This window comes from Lipophrys pholis (genome assembly GCF_963383615.2).
Source record: "Lipophrys pholis genome assembly, chromosome: 5".
In the NCBI taxonomy this organism is placed as follows: domain Eukaryota; kingdom Metazoa; phylum Chordata; class Actinopteri; order Blenniiformes; family Blenniidae; genus Lipophrys; species Lipophrys pholis.
Genome location: NC_137628.1, coordinates 29,688,853 through 29,705,088, shown reverse-complemented (window position 1 = coordinate 29,705,088; position 16,236 = coordinate 29,688,853). Strand labels below are relative to the sequence as shown.

The 16,236-nt window shown below is 41.5% G+C and overlaps 1 protein-coding gene across 2 annotated transcripts in view; it reads right to left on the bottom strand.

Annotated features, from left to right (window-relative positions):
* Positions 1 to 16,236, bottom strand: part of LOC308110079 (adenylate cyclase 9) — a gene marked incomplete at its 5' end in the record, with an annotated part of 34,367 nt that overhangs the window by 3,072 nt on the left and 15,059 nt on the right. Inside the window, 9 exons of one of the 2 annotated variants that reach the window (XM_080464140.1) lie at positions 840 to 1,116; positions 2,895 to 2,924; positions 4,064 to 4,206; positions 6,874 to 7,033; positions 8,526 to 8,743; positions 9,561 to 9,663; positions 10,041 to 10,315; positions 10,614 to 10,721; positions 11,468 to 11,667. In XM_080464140.1, coding sequence (XP_080320266.1) covers positions 840 to 1,116; positions 2,895 to 2,924; positions 4,064 to 4,206; positions 6,874 to 7,033; positions 8,526 to 8,743; positions 9,561 to 9,663; positions 10,041 to 10,315; positions 10,614 to 10,721; positions 11,468 to 11,667 — 1,514 coding nt within the window. The remainder of the gene's footprint in view (positions 1 to 839; positions 1,117 to 2,894; positions 2,925 to 4,063; positions 4,207 to 6,873; positions 7,034 to 8,525; positions 8,744 to 9,560; positions 9,664 to 10,040; positions 10,316 to 10,613; positions 10,722 to 11,467; positions 11,668 to 16,236) is intronic. The other variant, XM_080464141.1, reaches the window with a different exon arrangement.

The window sequence follows — 16,236 nt, the reverse complement described above, 5'->3', positions numbered from 1 at the left end:
TTATTAACATTTAAAAAAAAAAAAAGTCAATTTTATCTATATAATTAGATTTTTTTGTTTGTAAGTTGCAAAGCCATGAGTCAATGGTCTCCAATTCTCAAAACAAAGTCCTTGTATCCTGAACACACATGGAAATAAAGCTTTTCTGATTCTGTTAGTTTTTTTTAGGCAAACGTGTATAAAAATATCGTAAACATATGAATGTGTGTACAAACATTTACAATATTTTACTTTCAGCACATATCATGTATAGTGCTGGACAATAAATAGTGCCCACTCTTCTACACAAACAGTTAATAAATTTTTTGCAAATATACCCCCCCCCCCCCCAAAAAAAACCCTTAAATAAAAATCTTTTTTTTTTTTTTTTTTTAAATCGGAGCCGAAAACAGCACAAAAAGAAGGGCCATTTGTGTTTGGTGGATGATTTCTGTTGGGAATGCTATTTATTCCCTCCTCAATGGTGCAAGCATGCATTTGTGGGATGAGCAGTGGAACTGAGTACGTGGACTGTGGACGTGAAAATGTTGCTCAATCTTCTCTGCCAATTCCAAAACAGACTGTCTATTGACCCATGTCATCCCACAAATGCATGTCGGTTTACGAGTCTGGCACCATTTAAAAGGGAAATGAATCTGGGTTTATTGTTTGATCACCTCGGAGACGACCAATAACGTCTTTCCTACATTTTGAGTCATGCTGGTTGTGACAAAGTGGCTTCGACGCTATTCTTTTGATTTTGGTAAACAATTTTGGTCATCAACAAAAATAAAACATTTTTACTTGTTGACATTCTACAGTTTCATGGAGATAAGTGTGATAGAGCAGTAAAGAGAAACCTTGAGCTGGTCGGCGACGTGGATGGGGATGATGTTGCCCAGTAGCCACTCGGCCTGGTCCCTCATCGTCTGGATCTTGGAGCGGTGCTTGTCGGCCTCCACGTTGCCGTGGTAATGAAGACGGTAGCTGACCTCAAACTCGCGGTTGAGGAACCAGACCAGGAGAAGAAGCAGGAAGAAGGCCAGGATGGCCTCTGGGATCAAAAGGTCAAAAAGCCGCTGGGGAGGGTCGGTGGCCGACGCTGAGCCACCGTCAACTGGTGTGGAGGAGTTGAGTCTGAGGGGGGAGACGTTGTCCACATTATAACTCACTGCTTATAGAAACATTCACCTTAAGTTTCCTGGCCTAGTTTGTTAAAAATACATGTCATTCCAGGATAAAGGAACATTTCATTCAGATTTTTGGAGTCAGTCCCAATTAGCAAGAGTACAATACAAGACTTCACACCAATGTTCAGATTTGTGAAAGAGTGGGCGGTGATACCTCCAGTGGCCTCAATAAGTCACTTTTAATGAACACGATTACTAGACTGCATAGTTACTCCTACATGTGTCCATTTTTGATTGTAAGCAACAAAGTTGTGAAGAGAGGAAGAGTAAAATTACAAAAAATTCAACCTTCTAAACAAGTCTTGGACTGTGAATTAAGCTTTTCTTTTTCCCCCCCAATCCAGGCAGGAATTCTTCTCTTAATTTTAAGTATAATTTCCTCAAGCCTCTGCATGATGCTAGCCTCTGCTGATTCAGAGAAGACAACTACTAAAGACAAATACACAAGCACAGCCACATCATTCTGCACGTCGTAGACATGCAGCAAAGGCCACTTTAGTAAACTTAACTCAAAGGCAAAATGTAATTCTTGTAGCATCTGTGCTAGAATAAGTGAGAAAGAGGAGAAAACAGTGTTTGGTCTCAGATTAGCATTTTATCACCATCAGTATTGAGTGTGCAGGACTGTGACAAACTTTTCGCCCTACAAAACTTAAAATGACCGTTTCTAAGTCACAATGAGAGATATTTCTGATTGCTTTTTTTTTATGTGTGAAAGTTATGAACTGCGACCAAATGAGAAACTATTGAGAGTAAGAATAGATCTTTATGAGGCACATCTTGGAAAGTTGCAAACTTCAACCCCATCATAGACTTCCCTATATTATCCTATTTCAGCCCCACCATATATTCATTAAAACATTGGGAAAAGTATTAAACTGACCAGAAACACACATATCTAATTCTTGTTTTAACTTTTTTTAAGCCACTTGTTTTTAAGGAAAAACATTAATTATGTTGTCCAAGTCGTTTACTGTCTGTTCAGAGTTTTAATATGAGAGCATCAATCAGGTAAGTGCAGTAACAAAGAGTCTACATAAATCAGATTTTATATTATCATATGAGAGATTTAAAGAATAAGTGTTAAAAACCCTGGGTAAACTGTACTAGTTGATGTTTTGTTATCTTCTGTGATCATCATGACTCTTCATTGTTTAGAAGAGATATGAACGGAGATATGAAATATGCTCGATCAAGTCTTAATGCAAACTTAATGTAAGAACAGCTTCTTTGTGTAAGAACATTTGCCGTCGCTTTGTGCTTGTTAATCAATGTTAAATTTCACATAGTTTTACATACTGTTATTCTATAAATATGTTGAACAGCATCACACACCAATCTTTGGACAATCGTATTAATTTATCTGCGGTTTGGTTTTGAAGTCTTGATGCAGTTCAAATAAACAAGTCGATTTGTAAGGAGGTTGATCAGTTGTGTGCTTGTTTTAAGCTCAATGGCGGCTGCAATACGAAACTCCAGCCAGCACCGTCTGCATGAGTCATTTCCACCACTAGTGGCACTTAGCAGCCATTACTACCGCCGACACGGCAGAGACGGAGGACGAGGGACCGGAGAGGCGGACGGGAAAATAAAGAGCAGGAAGGCGTGAGAATGAGTAAAAGGCAGAGCGAGCTGCAGTCATATGAGAAATATAAAAGAAAGCTGTTGCTCCTGTGGAAATGTCACTCATCGACGGAGCCGCTCCGTTTCCACGGAGACACTCACCCGTGAACTGGCAAGCTGTTATTGCTGGAGCTGAAATAGACGAGAGTGGTGTCAGTCAGGAAGAAAGAGCAGACGTGAGCACGTCGCCGCAGATGCTGTACATATTGTGTGATGCAGATCACAGTCAGTCTCTTTTCACTCGGGACCAGATCGAAGGACGCAGTGTTGGTGAGAACTGCTGGCGCCCCTCAGATCTGTCACAATCTAGATGATCTTAACAAATTGCTGCCAATTCAGCATAACTAGAAAGATTGATGAAATCCTACGAGCCTATAAAAAGCCAAACATTACATGAAAGTTGGACCTAATTAAATACAGAATTCATTTATGTTTGACACGGATTCATATAGAATGTAAATCTACGTGGCACACACAGTCAGTTCCAGCTGACAATGGGTAAAACACCAGGTACAACCTGGACAGGTGTGTAGTCCATCACTGGGCAAACAGAGAAACAGACATGATATTGTAATTGTACCTTTTAATATTAGAAATTAGTGTTTGCCGAAGCGAGCAGCCCCCTAAACATCTCGAGTCCAAGCTTTATTACCTTCGCAGACAAAAGAAGGTTATGTTTTCGTCTGTGTGTATTTATTTATTGGTTTGTATGTATTTTACCAACTTTTCACAAAAACTACTCTCTGAAATTTGATTTGTCATCATCCAAGGACCAATCCATTAGATTTTGGGACGTCAATGGCTAACTGTTTCCAAATCAATCCCAAAGAAACTATGAAAAAATGCCCCATACAAAGCGGATGGGAGAGGCACCTCATGGAGGAGATCAACGGAGATCATCGTCTGTTGCCATGTAGACGCTACCTGAGCTACTTAGTTAGCATCGATATGAATGCAATATTCATGTTGTCTAATCAGCATCTTGATATGTCACACCTGTGAGGTGGGATGGATTATCTCGGCAAAGGAAAAGTGCTCACTAACACAGATTAAGACAGATTTGTAAACAATATTGGAGAGAAATAGGCTTTTTGTGTTTATAGAAAATGTTTTACATCTTTGAGTTCAGCTCATGAAAAATGAGAGCAAAAACAAAAGTGTTGTGTTTATATTTTTATTCAGTGTATAATATATTTGGGTGAATAATGATCTCCTAATTACGAGCACATACATGTATCTGTGTATCCACTCTGGTTAGTACTCTGTCTTACCTGTGTAAAGGACTGTAGAGCAGCAGTAGCAGAGCGACGCCTGTAGCCGTGGCCAAGACGGAGCGCATCCAGAAGCTCAGCTGACAGAAGTTACAGTACTGGATGATGGCGAGGATGGTGGCGCAGCACAGGAACATGGTCAGCTGAGAGACACAAACACAACTGCTGGGCTTCAACGTGACTAAAGAGAACCACTGAAAGAATAATGGACAGGATCCTCCACAGCTTCAGACAAGAAATTTACCACAAACAGTACAACTGTTAAAGTTGAAGTTACAAGGTGCATCTGTTGTACTTGTTGATACTGATATATAATCGTTTCTCAGTTATTTGTGTGCTGTTCACCAGCTGGTTCACAAACTGTGAAACGCTGAAATCTGGCTTTGAAACAATGGTGATAAAATATTTCTGTTGGCTTAAGATTAAGTTAACTTTTGCTTAAGGGGTGATGATTACATTTTTAGTCTAGCTCTCACTTCTAATTTCGTATTTCATATTTAGTTTTGATGAAGAGGATTAGAAATAGGAGACAATGATCTATTTACTTTCATTAAAAGACTGAAATCTTTAAAACTGATCTCTTCTCGCTCACAATATTACATTATACGATGGTAACACTTAAAACAAACACTGAAAGTTCTTGATTAATTAATGTATTTTAGATTTTATGTAATTATGATACAAACTGCAGTTTCTGTGAATTTCTCTACGTCATCCATCTTTAATTATTCAGATTTAAGATCAACCAGCAGTAATTCGCTTTCGAAAAATTGCAGTTACATAATAGATTTTCGATTTTACACTTTATTCAGTTTGGACTCAAAAGTTTGATTCTCTCAAGTAGCATCAGAGTTTTAATATTCAGCTTCTAACGTCAACGCTTCAGTTCAGTAACATGGACATTAAGAGCTACCATACCTATGCATTTAGTGACGTTGGCAGGCTGTCGATGATTTCATGAAGAGGATCGTATCTTTTCCTCTTTATCCCAAAATATGACCGTGCACTGACAACTCATCCACCTCTATTTTTTATTATTGATTTGAAGGATTTCAAAGTATATTTGACACATTTGGAGGGATTATTATGTATATTTGACACGAAAACATGCTTGTGTATTAAAGTCGACGATATCATGTATTTTTAGCATCTTTCAGTCAAATGGTCTTCTGAAGTAAAAAAAAGTAGGATCAATGTTTGTTTTAGAACTATTTCCACACCATAACTCGCATATGGAAGAATGCGGGAGTTCTGCAATAAGTTGAGTGATTTTTGATCTATTACTGATCTGATTTTACACATTATGCCAATATTATTTTGCCAATTTTGACTTCAGGATATTTATATGCGGCTTCCAACTGAGTTTTTCATCAAAAGTAATTCCTAGAAATGTATTTACATGGACTTGTTCAATTTGTTTACCATTAAGAGAATGGTAAACAAAGAGAAACAAAACCATATGATACTATACTAAATATATCTGGACATGTACTGGGGGAAGAGACGGAGGAGAGCTGGAGGGGAATGGATAAAGACATGGAGTGTTGAAAAGCAACATATCAAAACACCAAACATCTTGGGAGCAGCCGTTGGCTCAAAGCTGGGAGGCGGGAGTCAAGCTTGTACAAAGCTGGATATGGCCTCGGCTCAAAACGGCACAAAACAAGAATGGCTGTTCTCGATCATCTCGCATGTGGGACTCATGAGGGGAAGAAACGTCAACATTCCTGCTGCCAAGGTCCACAGGCAAAGTCTCCTGAAGCCCCCTCGCTGTTTTCCCTCTGCTGCTCCTATCAGGGTTAATGCCAGCTAATGAATCTCTGGCTCTGGACCACCGTGGGCAGGATTTCCAACCAGCCGACCTGTCTCTGCTTACATTGGCTTAGAGATATCGGCCAGGGCAAAGCAAGGATAGCTTGAAAGCCCCGGTGCTACTGCTGCCTCGATCAACAGCACAGTCCTCAGTCCTTTGCACTGAGAGTGGGAATAAGGAGAAATTTATTATAGAGCAACAAACATGCTTTTAGGTCGTTTTGGTTTTGGAGGAATCATGGAATATAAGTGGAAAATGCTGGGTTGAGTTAATATTTATTTTTCAAAGAATAAAACATTTTAAAATGAAGTCTTTTAACTAAAGCAAGGGACAAATTATAAGCTATAAACCTGGATGTGAGCAGGAAATAGGATCACGATCCATGAATCAATCAGACCTCATTACTGCTTTATCCAACTTATGGTGGCTGGAGACAATCCCAGCGAACTCCAGGTGGAGGCAGGAAACCTCCTGAATAGATTGTCAGTCCAGAGGGCGTCTTCAGTTTATTAATTTTCATTATATTGTTTTCCTTTGAACAACCTGGACAGTACTTTGGTTGACAAGAGTTGCTTTAACATCTTTGAGAATAAACTTTGACCCGAGAGGTCATCAATTCATTCCAACGATGTGTTTTTCATACTTCCACTCATGACACAAATAGACTTAAGTGAAGGATATAACTAATATATTGAAGAAAACAAACTATAAAAAGCTGCAGTGCAGAACCACAGTGTGACATTGAAAGTGACATATACAGCCTCTGTAAATTTGTGAGTAATAGCTCCGAACTACCAACCGTGAACAAATACTGTTATTCTATAAAATGCTAAAGAAGTTAACAGTATATTTTAATTTGAATCTCCAGCATTGAACTGCTTGTTTTCTTGTAGCTTCTCCTCAGGGATGTTTGTCGGTTGTTGAGAAACCCCGAAACTCTGCAGACGATGATGCACTTGTCTTGTGCTCAAACCATCGAATTCTCATATTTCTGTACCTGGAGCGGCAGGTGGACGGTGCAGCTGAGGTGGGACAAGACAGAGATGGCAGGGAGGGACACCAGCACGGCCCCGATCACATGGCGGGAGACCCAGCCCGAGATCACCAGGAGCAGGGAGCGAGTGCAGCTCATCACCTCCTCCAGGTAGAAGGCCATGCTGCACAGGAGAGAACAGGAGGAGGATCAGGAGACAATTCAACAGAAACCTATGTGACGGTAGAGAAAAATGTAAATAGCAAGGGAAGCCATAAGGAAAAACGTATTTTCTTCTCCACTGTAACTCCCCTTGGTCCTCTTCCTGCTCATTTGAAAAAAAAAAAAAAAAACTGCAGCAGATTCTCATTAGTTCTTAATTAAAACAAAACAAAGCTGTCCAAGTCGCTGCAAGAGGATGAAGATTTATTGCCTATTTATGCATGACAATAAGCTAACATTGATTTATTTTTAACTGCTCTCCATGCACACTCGTAAAACACAGCAGGAATTAAATAAAACACGTCTCCAGCTCTTTGAAAACTCGAGCAGGCAGAAGGTCTTTTCTTTAGATTTGGAGCTGCACCTTGAACCAGCACGCCGCCGCGCCGGCCGCTGGTCCTTAAGAGGAAAGTGACACGATCCAGTCGGATCTGACAGGGAAATTGATCTGCTCAGGCCGGCAAGCCAAACGCAACACAGAACAAGATAAGATGATTTGCACTGGTCTCAGTGGGGAGCTGCGGTTCGACAGGTTTGTTGGAGGTTTTAAAATCCGGTGCCAGCGGAGCCCAGGAGACACAGACTTTTATTCAAACACAACAACAACAGCCCACTTGGAAGCAAACACTTGAATATTCTTATGCCCCTCGTGGTGCAGGTCTGCAACACTTTTCAATCCTGCAAGAGGCAAAAATAAAATCTGGGGGAAACACTCAGATCGTCTATCCATCCATCCATCTTCTCCCGCTTATCAGTTTCCGGGTCGCGGAGGTGGCAGTCTGAATGTGAATGTGAAAACACCAGAGGAGGCAAGTAACAAAGTCTTTGTGTCGCTGTACTTAAGTAGCTTTATCAGGAGAACTTGAGTGTTTATTTTTTCTGAAAACTTTGTTTGTACTTTTACTATCTACATTTGAACGTCGCTGGCTTGTTACTTGTAGTAAACTGGACAAATGATGAAGTTTAACGCTGCTATGATCCCCTCACAGTTACACAGTGAGTAATCAAGTTACATTAATGATGGCTGAATGAGAAGACCTCCTGTTTTCACTGAAAATACAAAAATCTTCACAAACTAAATGTTTCATATGGAAATCATTGTGTTTTACATAAAGATCATTCAGGTTATTACTATTTAAAATAATACAGTTTCTGACTCTAAACTATAGAACAAGTGAATTCATACATACACAGAGTATCACAATAACAATAGTTGTAATACGCACAGTTTCAAGTTTCACATTGTTTATCTGCTTTCCATAGAGGACGCCACATGTGGCAGTGTATAGGCTGTACCGAACTTGTACTCTTTTACTTGAATCAAGCAGTTGAATCTGTACTTTTACTTATGCCAAAGTGTTACTCCCAAAGGAATCTGTACTTGAAAAGAATGTGAGTTCTCTTTCCATTTTTGTGCAACAAACACCCGCAAATCACGGTCTGAGCGTCCTCACCGTATGGAGAGCACCAGGGAGGCCAGCTCCAGCAGAGCAGCCAGAGGAGCCAGAGCCAAGGCAGGGGGCGCCGGAGAGCCCACAGAGGCTGGGCTCACCAGGGGAGGAAGGAAGCAGGCCAGGGTCAAGGCCAGGAAGACGAAACAGCTGAGGAGAACGTCGAGGAACGAGCTGAAGGTGGAGCTGGCGAAGGTCTGCACCTGGACCTGGTTCTTCACCTGGAAGAGGAGGAGGAGGGATGTAAAGCCGGAGGGAAGCAGCATCACATTGTATGAAATACAGAATATTTGGAATTTACAATGCATATACAATAATCCTCCTCATATCTGAATTGCACAGAATTTCTTTGAAACTGATTGTGCAGCTTGATATAAGTTCTCTCGTCCCCCAAATGTCCATAAGTGTAAAACAACAAAATTTAAAGACCAGAAAATCATCGACTTCAGTAAACTACTTCCATGCATTACAGATGCATAAACCGTGCTTTGTAAAATAAAAAATGGAGTTCTGTTTGTAGATAACTGAATTAGTTTGGTTGCCACAGAAGAGTATTTTCCAATCATCATAGCACATTCCGACCAGAATTTCAAAATACTCACTCGATTCATATATTTGATTTGATTGTCTTGAAGTATTGCTAGAATTATTACCATTATTGTTATTCGACTTACAACCTTACCCACTCCTGTAATAAACACTGTACAAATATTTCCACAATATGTAGCAATAAATAGAAAATAAATAATGACTGAATATTCGCAGTTAACTCAGCAGAATGACATTTTATCATTGAAGTGTTATGTGCCTCTGCAGTGACACAGTTCAACCAGCAGGGGGCTACAAGCCTGTGAGGTCAGCGCAGGCCAACTGGAGCCAATCCTGCATCCAGGGCTGCAACCAGCAGGTAAGACAACAACACCTCTTCTTTTACACAGAAAGACATAAAACACAGATTCTAAAATGCTCTTTGGACTTTCTTTCCCCATCCAGTTTCTTAAAGAACCCATAACAATATCCACAGGAATGTGTGTGTACCTCCTGCTTGTAGCTGCTGCGGTAGGCCTTTTCCAGAGGTCTTTCTAGAAAGTTCAGGCTGATCTTGTTGATGGGTGGCTTGAAAAAGTAATCCTTCATGAGACTGAAGTGAAAAGGGGAAGTGCTCAGTGAGGCATTGCATGACTTTAACCTGGTTTGATAAACACTGCAAACATAAATTTGTCCTGAAATCGACAAAAACCACTAATATATCTAGTTATAAATCACATCAGGCTATAGGAAGTCTACTAATGCTCTGATTGCACCATTTGTATTTTTGCTTCTTTGAATTATAATAGAATTAATTTTTGACTAAATGTAATTCATCAGCTGATAAAGTCTTTCATTTACTTAACATACATCCAGGATGGATGCTGTATAGACAGATTCTAGTACGTTTCATCAGCAGTATGTGTAAAAGCTATTCATCCTTATTCAACATTATCAGCTCATGAACTCCACCTTTAGCCGGCCGCTCACCTGTCCTCCCTGATAACATCCACAAAGTGGGCGTCGCTCTTCTGTCGGAAGTTCTTGGCACGCAGCTGGATCAGGGCGGAGTGATCCATGCCTGTACCTGCCGCCCCGGCGCCTCCAGCCATGCCCAGGCTGGTGCCGGTGCCGGTGCTGGTGCTGGTCTTCTTCTCTTTCTCCTGCAGCATGTCGCACAGCGAGCTCTGGCTGGCCCGCACCGGGTCCTCCAGCGGGGGGCTCAGGAGGCCGTTAGCCGCCCTGGGGCTGTGGCCCGGGACGAACTGACGGATGAAAGGTGAAGAAGAGACGGGCAGCCGTCAGATACTCACACCAAAATAAATAAATAAATAAAGTGGCTCAATGAGGGAGGGACAGAGGCGCCGGGGCTGAGTAGCTTAAGTGGCAAACGCTTTAAAGGGTCTCGACAAGTGTGGTGGTGCTTGACACCATTCGTGTGTGTGTGTGTGTGTGTGTGTGTGTGTGTGTGTGTGTGTGTGTGTGTGTGTGTGTGTGTGTGTGTGTGTGTGTGTGTGTGTGTGTGTGTGTGTGTGTGTGTGTGTGTGTGTATGTGTGTTGTACCTTGGCACTGCTGGTCTTGTGCTCGTCCTGGCAGCCGTTCAGCACGGCCACATCGTCGCCCTGCTCTGCCGGCGGGGAAAGAACCACACTGCGGAACACGCAGGGCGGCTGCAGAGAGGAAACGGCGAGTTAAAATGACACAAACACAAACAAGCTGTGCAACGATATGACATTATACACTGATCACAAACTTCCTGACGTGATCTGTGCAAAATATGTTTTACAAGTTAATTATGTTCAAGGTTCATGGGGATGCCTTTATTCGGCATGATGTTAAAACTATCTTAAAAACAAAGAGGTGGAAGGTAAAACTACTAAATTGCTTTATTAAAACACACACTTTTAGAACTGAAGTGTGATAGAGAGTAGGAGTAGTTTATTCAGTCAACCAAATACATGAAAACAGAAAAGAAAAACAATTTCTGTCCACTTATTTTGTCAATGTGACAACATCCTTCTTATAGTTATAGAAACAAAGGGTTCAGGCTGAACTTAAACTTAACATGAGAGTGAATATTACTGATTTCGCTCTGAGCGTTTCTAGATTCAGAGCTGAGGAGATGAGCAGCAGGTTATCTGACACTAAGACAAACATTTGAAAGAAAAGCGTATCCTCGTGTATAAATAGTCATATGAAAGTGGCGTACAGTGAAAAATATATTGATGTTTAATGTATTTGTGACTTGATGAGTTTTAGAGCTGCTGGACGAAGAATCTTTTGAAAGCAGGTAATACAAGTTTCTCTATTCCAAGTGAGTCAATCGTTTCAAGCAAAGTGAAAGAAGTCCACTCAGCGTGATCGAAGTAAACCAAGCGTTCCATCACCACCATCAGACCGCCACTCTGGATCTTACCCCGGCCTTATCCGGCAGCTGCTGGGGCAGCAGGGGGGCCGCGGCCTGGGCCCCTCCCGGGATGAGGTCCGGCGTGCGGGGCTGAGGACACGGCGGTGGACCGACCCCCCCGAAGTCCCCGCCGGTCAACCCCGCCTGGGAACAACCACACTGCACATCGTGGTCCAGCTTCCTGCCGGAGATCAGGTACGTCCTCAGGCCTGAAAGACGGAAGAAGCAGGGAATCAGCGCTGCGTCACTTCCAGCTTCACACTCTGAGTACAGGGCGATAACTCCTAAAAATACTGTCAAAATCACAGTGTCACTGTGAAACGGTCCTCTTTCGTAAAGATTAGAGTTTCCTCTTGGACCTTTGAGTAAAGCTGCTAAATGTTCCGAGCGCTCAGCCTCCATACGTTCAGATATCATCACCATCACTAACACAATGTGTGTTTCTCCTTCTCTCTCCTCTTTGTCCTTTCCTGCAGGATTTGATCCGAGGCTCCTGACAATATGGATTATCTTCCTGTCTGATATCAACTTGTTTCCTCTGCTTTCCCCCCGATGGACGAACTCTGGAGCAGCTGAAAGCCGTGACCTTTGGTTTTGCCGAGTTTCTTCCTGTTAAAGGAGTTTTTTCCTCTCCACTGTTCCCTCAAGCACAAACATACCCAGATCAGAGTTAATCTGACCACATCACCCATTAGAGACCATTAGTAATACCATTTTCTTTTTTGGAACTTGTACAGACAAAAGCCCGTTGCAAAATGAGACTCATCAACCAATCAGAGCCGGGGCTTTGTTGACGCAAACACACGCTGACAACCGGGCAGTAATACAACACTGGGTGTTTCACCAACTATGTTTGCACATCAGCTTGAGGCTCTGGCCTGTTCACGCTGGTGTGGAGCCAACAAGGAAATACACAAACAGAGGATTAGAGTGGTGGCCCGTCGCCAGCTGCTATCAGGCTGTCCAAACACAGTAACCTGGCTCTCCGCTCAAACGGCCAAATGTTAACCTTTCTGGACTGGAGACGGCCGAAGGGCCGACTGGAGACTTTACACCCGCTCTGGGAGCCTTTGTAGGTTCTCTACTTCAAGTATACTCGTGTCACTCGTGTAAAACACCTTGTTAGTTCGTATTTCTTTTTTGTCCCTGTCGCACTTGTTCAATTCAGACTTTAGGTTCTGTGTTTTTCTAACAGCCACAGAGAAAAAGCTCTCAGACAGAAACTGTACATATTGTATTGCTGCGAAGGGACCTCAGCTATGAGTCTCTTCTCTTTAAGATTTGTTTAATTTTAATTAATATGTCCCATTTCGTAACATCGCTCAAATTCCAAAGTGCAGGATAAGGAAGGATGGGCTTTTCTTTTCTTTTTTTAATAGCAGAAATCAAGATAAAGGGACTCAAATATCTACAGTGAAACTGTCTCACTGGTACAAGAGGACAACTGGACTTCAGTAAAATAGTTTGACACGGGCGATGGAGGAGGAGAAAACATGATGCACGGATGTCAAACAGCAACAGAGAAATATGCAGAACTCTCTGAAATATAATTTTAAACTTCAGCCGCATTCTGAGACATAAGTATTTAACATTGACGCATATTTTGTTTTTTAATACGTGAAAAGCACCTTTATCATTACCACTCGCATAACTTGTGCAGTATTTAAAAACATAACGGCACAAACTGGACTGTTTAGTCGAGACTCCAAAAATGAAAAAGGTGTAGAAAGACACTTTGAAAGTCTGAGGGAGGAAAACGATGAAGATCAGACTATTTAACCACAAAAAGGCAGAGTCAACCTGTCTGCAGGATTAATCAGCTCGTGTGTGTGAGAGCATGTGAGTGATACCGAGTGGGTGGATTCACGAGATGATTTGCATACATTCACATTATTTATAGCCTCGTTTATTTTAGTCCTTCTCTATTTCGGGCCACTTCTATTTCCACATTTAAACTGAATGTGATAATCGGGTAACCATTAGAATAAAACACAGCTGCGGTGGTGAAACTGCTTCCATCCTTAAGGTTTCAATTACAATAAAGATTGAGTGGATTTTTAATCCCGTTCGTCTCTGGGAACTAAAGCTGCTTTGAAAACGTCAAATAAATCAGTATCTGTGACTTTGTGTGGGTTGGTTTAACTGTTAAAGTGTTTGATTTGCAGTATAAATGTGCGACATTGAAAGGCTCCAGTCCAAGTGGGCCGCAGTGAAACCTGCAGCTGCAAACAAATCCCTCCTGCTGCGCCAATGAAGTGAAGGAGTTAATTTATTTGGAGCCAGTTTTTGCTTATGTTTGACTCCCTGGTTCATATGATTGTTTTCGACTTAAAAAAGTGACTTTAATGGACAAAAAGCCTTTGTATCCTGTAACATACGGGCACACAATGAATTAAAATGCCTTCTTCTTGGGTGTCTTGTGGCCGACGGACAAAATGCTGACGCGTCACAAAACACAAGCATGAAGGAGATTGCAAAACCAGGCCGTGGCCGACAGGTCGAAGCTGGCGAGGCGGCGGCGGAGAGACACAGATCACCTTGAAGGCCACTGAGTTTTGGCATGCCTTGCATAGCACACATTCTTTGTCTGCTTCTATTTCAGGTTTCTAACTTTATCAACAGGAGGCTCTAAACTCTAAAACAAACTTTGAATAGTGAGACGCCTGACGCCTCGATGTGACGAGAAGCTGCTGCTGCCTGGCGGTGGAACGCTCGCCACGCTGGACTGCCTTTGGAGTTTTCACATCACTTGCTTCACGATGGCGCGACTGTTATGCTTTGACCAATCCGAGGCCCAATCCACAGGCTCCCCTGAAAGGCATTCTGGGTAAAAAGAGCCGTGAACTGCTGCTCTATGACATCATGAAACTGTTTGCATGGAGTCGGCGGTGTATTGATCTTTTCATGCTGTGTGGCGGCGGCACCGGGAACAAGAAACTGACACCATCAGCAGCTCGTATTGATCGATTCAGGCCGGCTGGACGCAGCAGATACAATCTATCTGGGGACGACCTCAAGTACTACAACTACCTACTACTATCATACTGGATACACAGAAAAACACGACAACACAACATGGAGTGGTACCCCTCGGCAGACAAGCGCAGGCTGGAGGAGCTAAACGTGGAAATCATAGCTTTCAAGTATGACTGTGACCTTTTATGATTTGTGTTACATCATGTACCAATGAGTGACAACACAACATTCGTTTGCTGTTATACGGCAATTTATTTGTATTAAAATGGTTTTCTGGAAAAGTTTAATAGGTGACAGATGAAGAGACACTTTATGTGGGAATTAATGGAGATACCCCTGAAATGTGGATATATGTAAATGTTTCATTATAAAAATTTTCATAATTAATTTTTTCGTCTTATTTTCACTACTACACCCTGTTTATTGTACATTTATTATTGTTCTCATGCCTTGGAAATGTTCCTTGACACTGAAATATCGAGGAAAAAAATATAGAAATAACTAAAATTCACACTCGTAAGTCACCAGTTAGGCTGAAACACAAAGTCTTCAAGCTTTTGGAGAAAACCAGACTACTTGGGGGGAAAAAGAACTTCAAGTAAGAACATGCAAACTGCACAGGAAGAAGAAGTGGACATGTTGTTAACCACACACTCTGCTGCTTCAGTTTCAATATCAGTTTCTTTTTACTCTCCAACTTATTCCCTCATTTCATTAGATTCTTTTAATTTGTTTAATTTTTCAAAAAAGCATCACTCAAATAACAATAAACTTAATGTAAAAGAGCCACATTTGAGTTTTGCTCCAGAGCAACAGCAAACTATTGTTTCTGGTGGATTCTTCTTCTCCCGCTGAATGTTTGCTGCTCGGTACGACTGACCCAAATCAAGACCATTCCAGGTGTTTTCAAGGCCGAGTGACACATAATATTTTCACACTGACCAAACAATCCTCCAGCCTCTGTGGTCCTGTGTGAAAGTGTCCTCTCCCAAACTCACTCGTTCATACAACCCATCGCATTTAGGGGAAAAAAACTAAATAAATACTAGGATTTAATGAACGGATAAAGTGTTTATTGAGTTGCTCTCTGCTCCAGCAAGTCATTGCAACTTGACTAGTTTTTACATCGGATGCACTTCCTGTTGGAACCAGGATTCAAATCCCGGTGTTTAATAATCTGTGATTTTTCTCTTGCTGTCTTTTTAAAAATTAATCCAGCTGGGTATATCTGTAGAGTGCAGCTTTCCAAGGGGCCAAATGTTGGTGGTTTGTTACAGTAAGTCCAAAGCAGCAGACACAAACAGACTCTGTGAGACGGAGTATTAGGAGCTGACACCATCAATCAATCAATCAATCAATAAACACGACCATGAATAGAGAGGAAGTGGAGCTGAGTTGTCACATTCCACATGTACACTCAAAGACCACACACACACACACACACACACACACACACACACACACACACACACACACACACACACACACACGCTCAAGATTAAATCCGCAAGTGAATTTTGTGTTTTTCCTGCGCAAATGTGCTTATTATTTAAACAGAATTGTTCCATTTCACAACTGTTGAAATACAATAGTACAATATGCTTCTGCATTTTATTTTTACTTTCTTCATAAAAGAATTTTCTCTGCACATTTTCAAAGTGTTGAAAACTAAGGACATTTAAAAAAAAAAAATGTAATAATTGTGCGGGCTGGATAGAAGAGTTCCCATAGTTTGAGGGACTTCAATGGATTTAATGTCCTTCAGGAGTAAATAATACACGTCCACATCCTGACTGAAACAT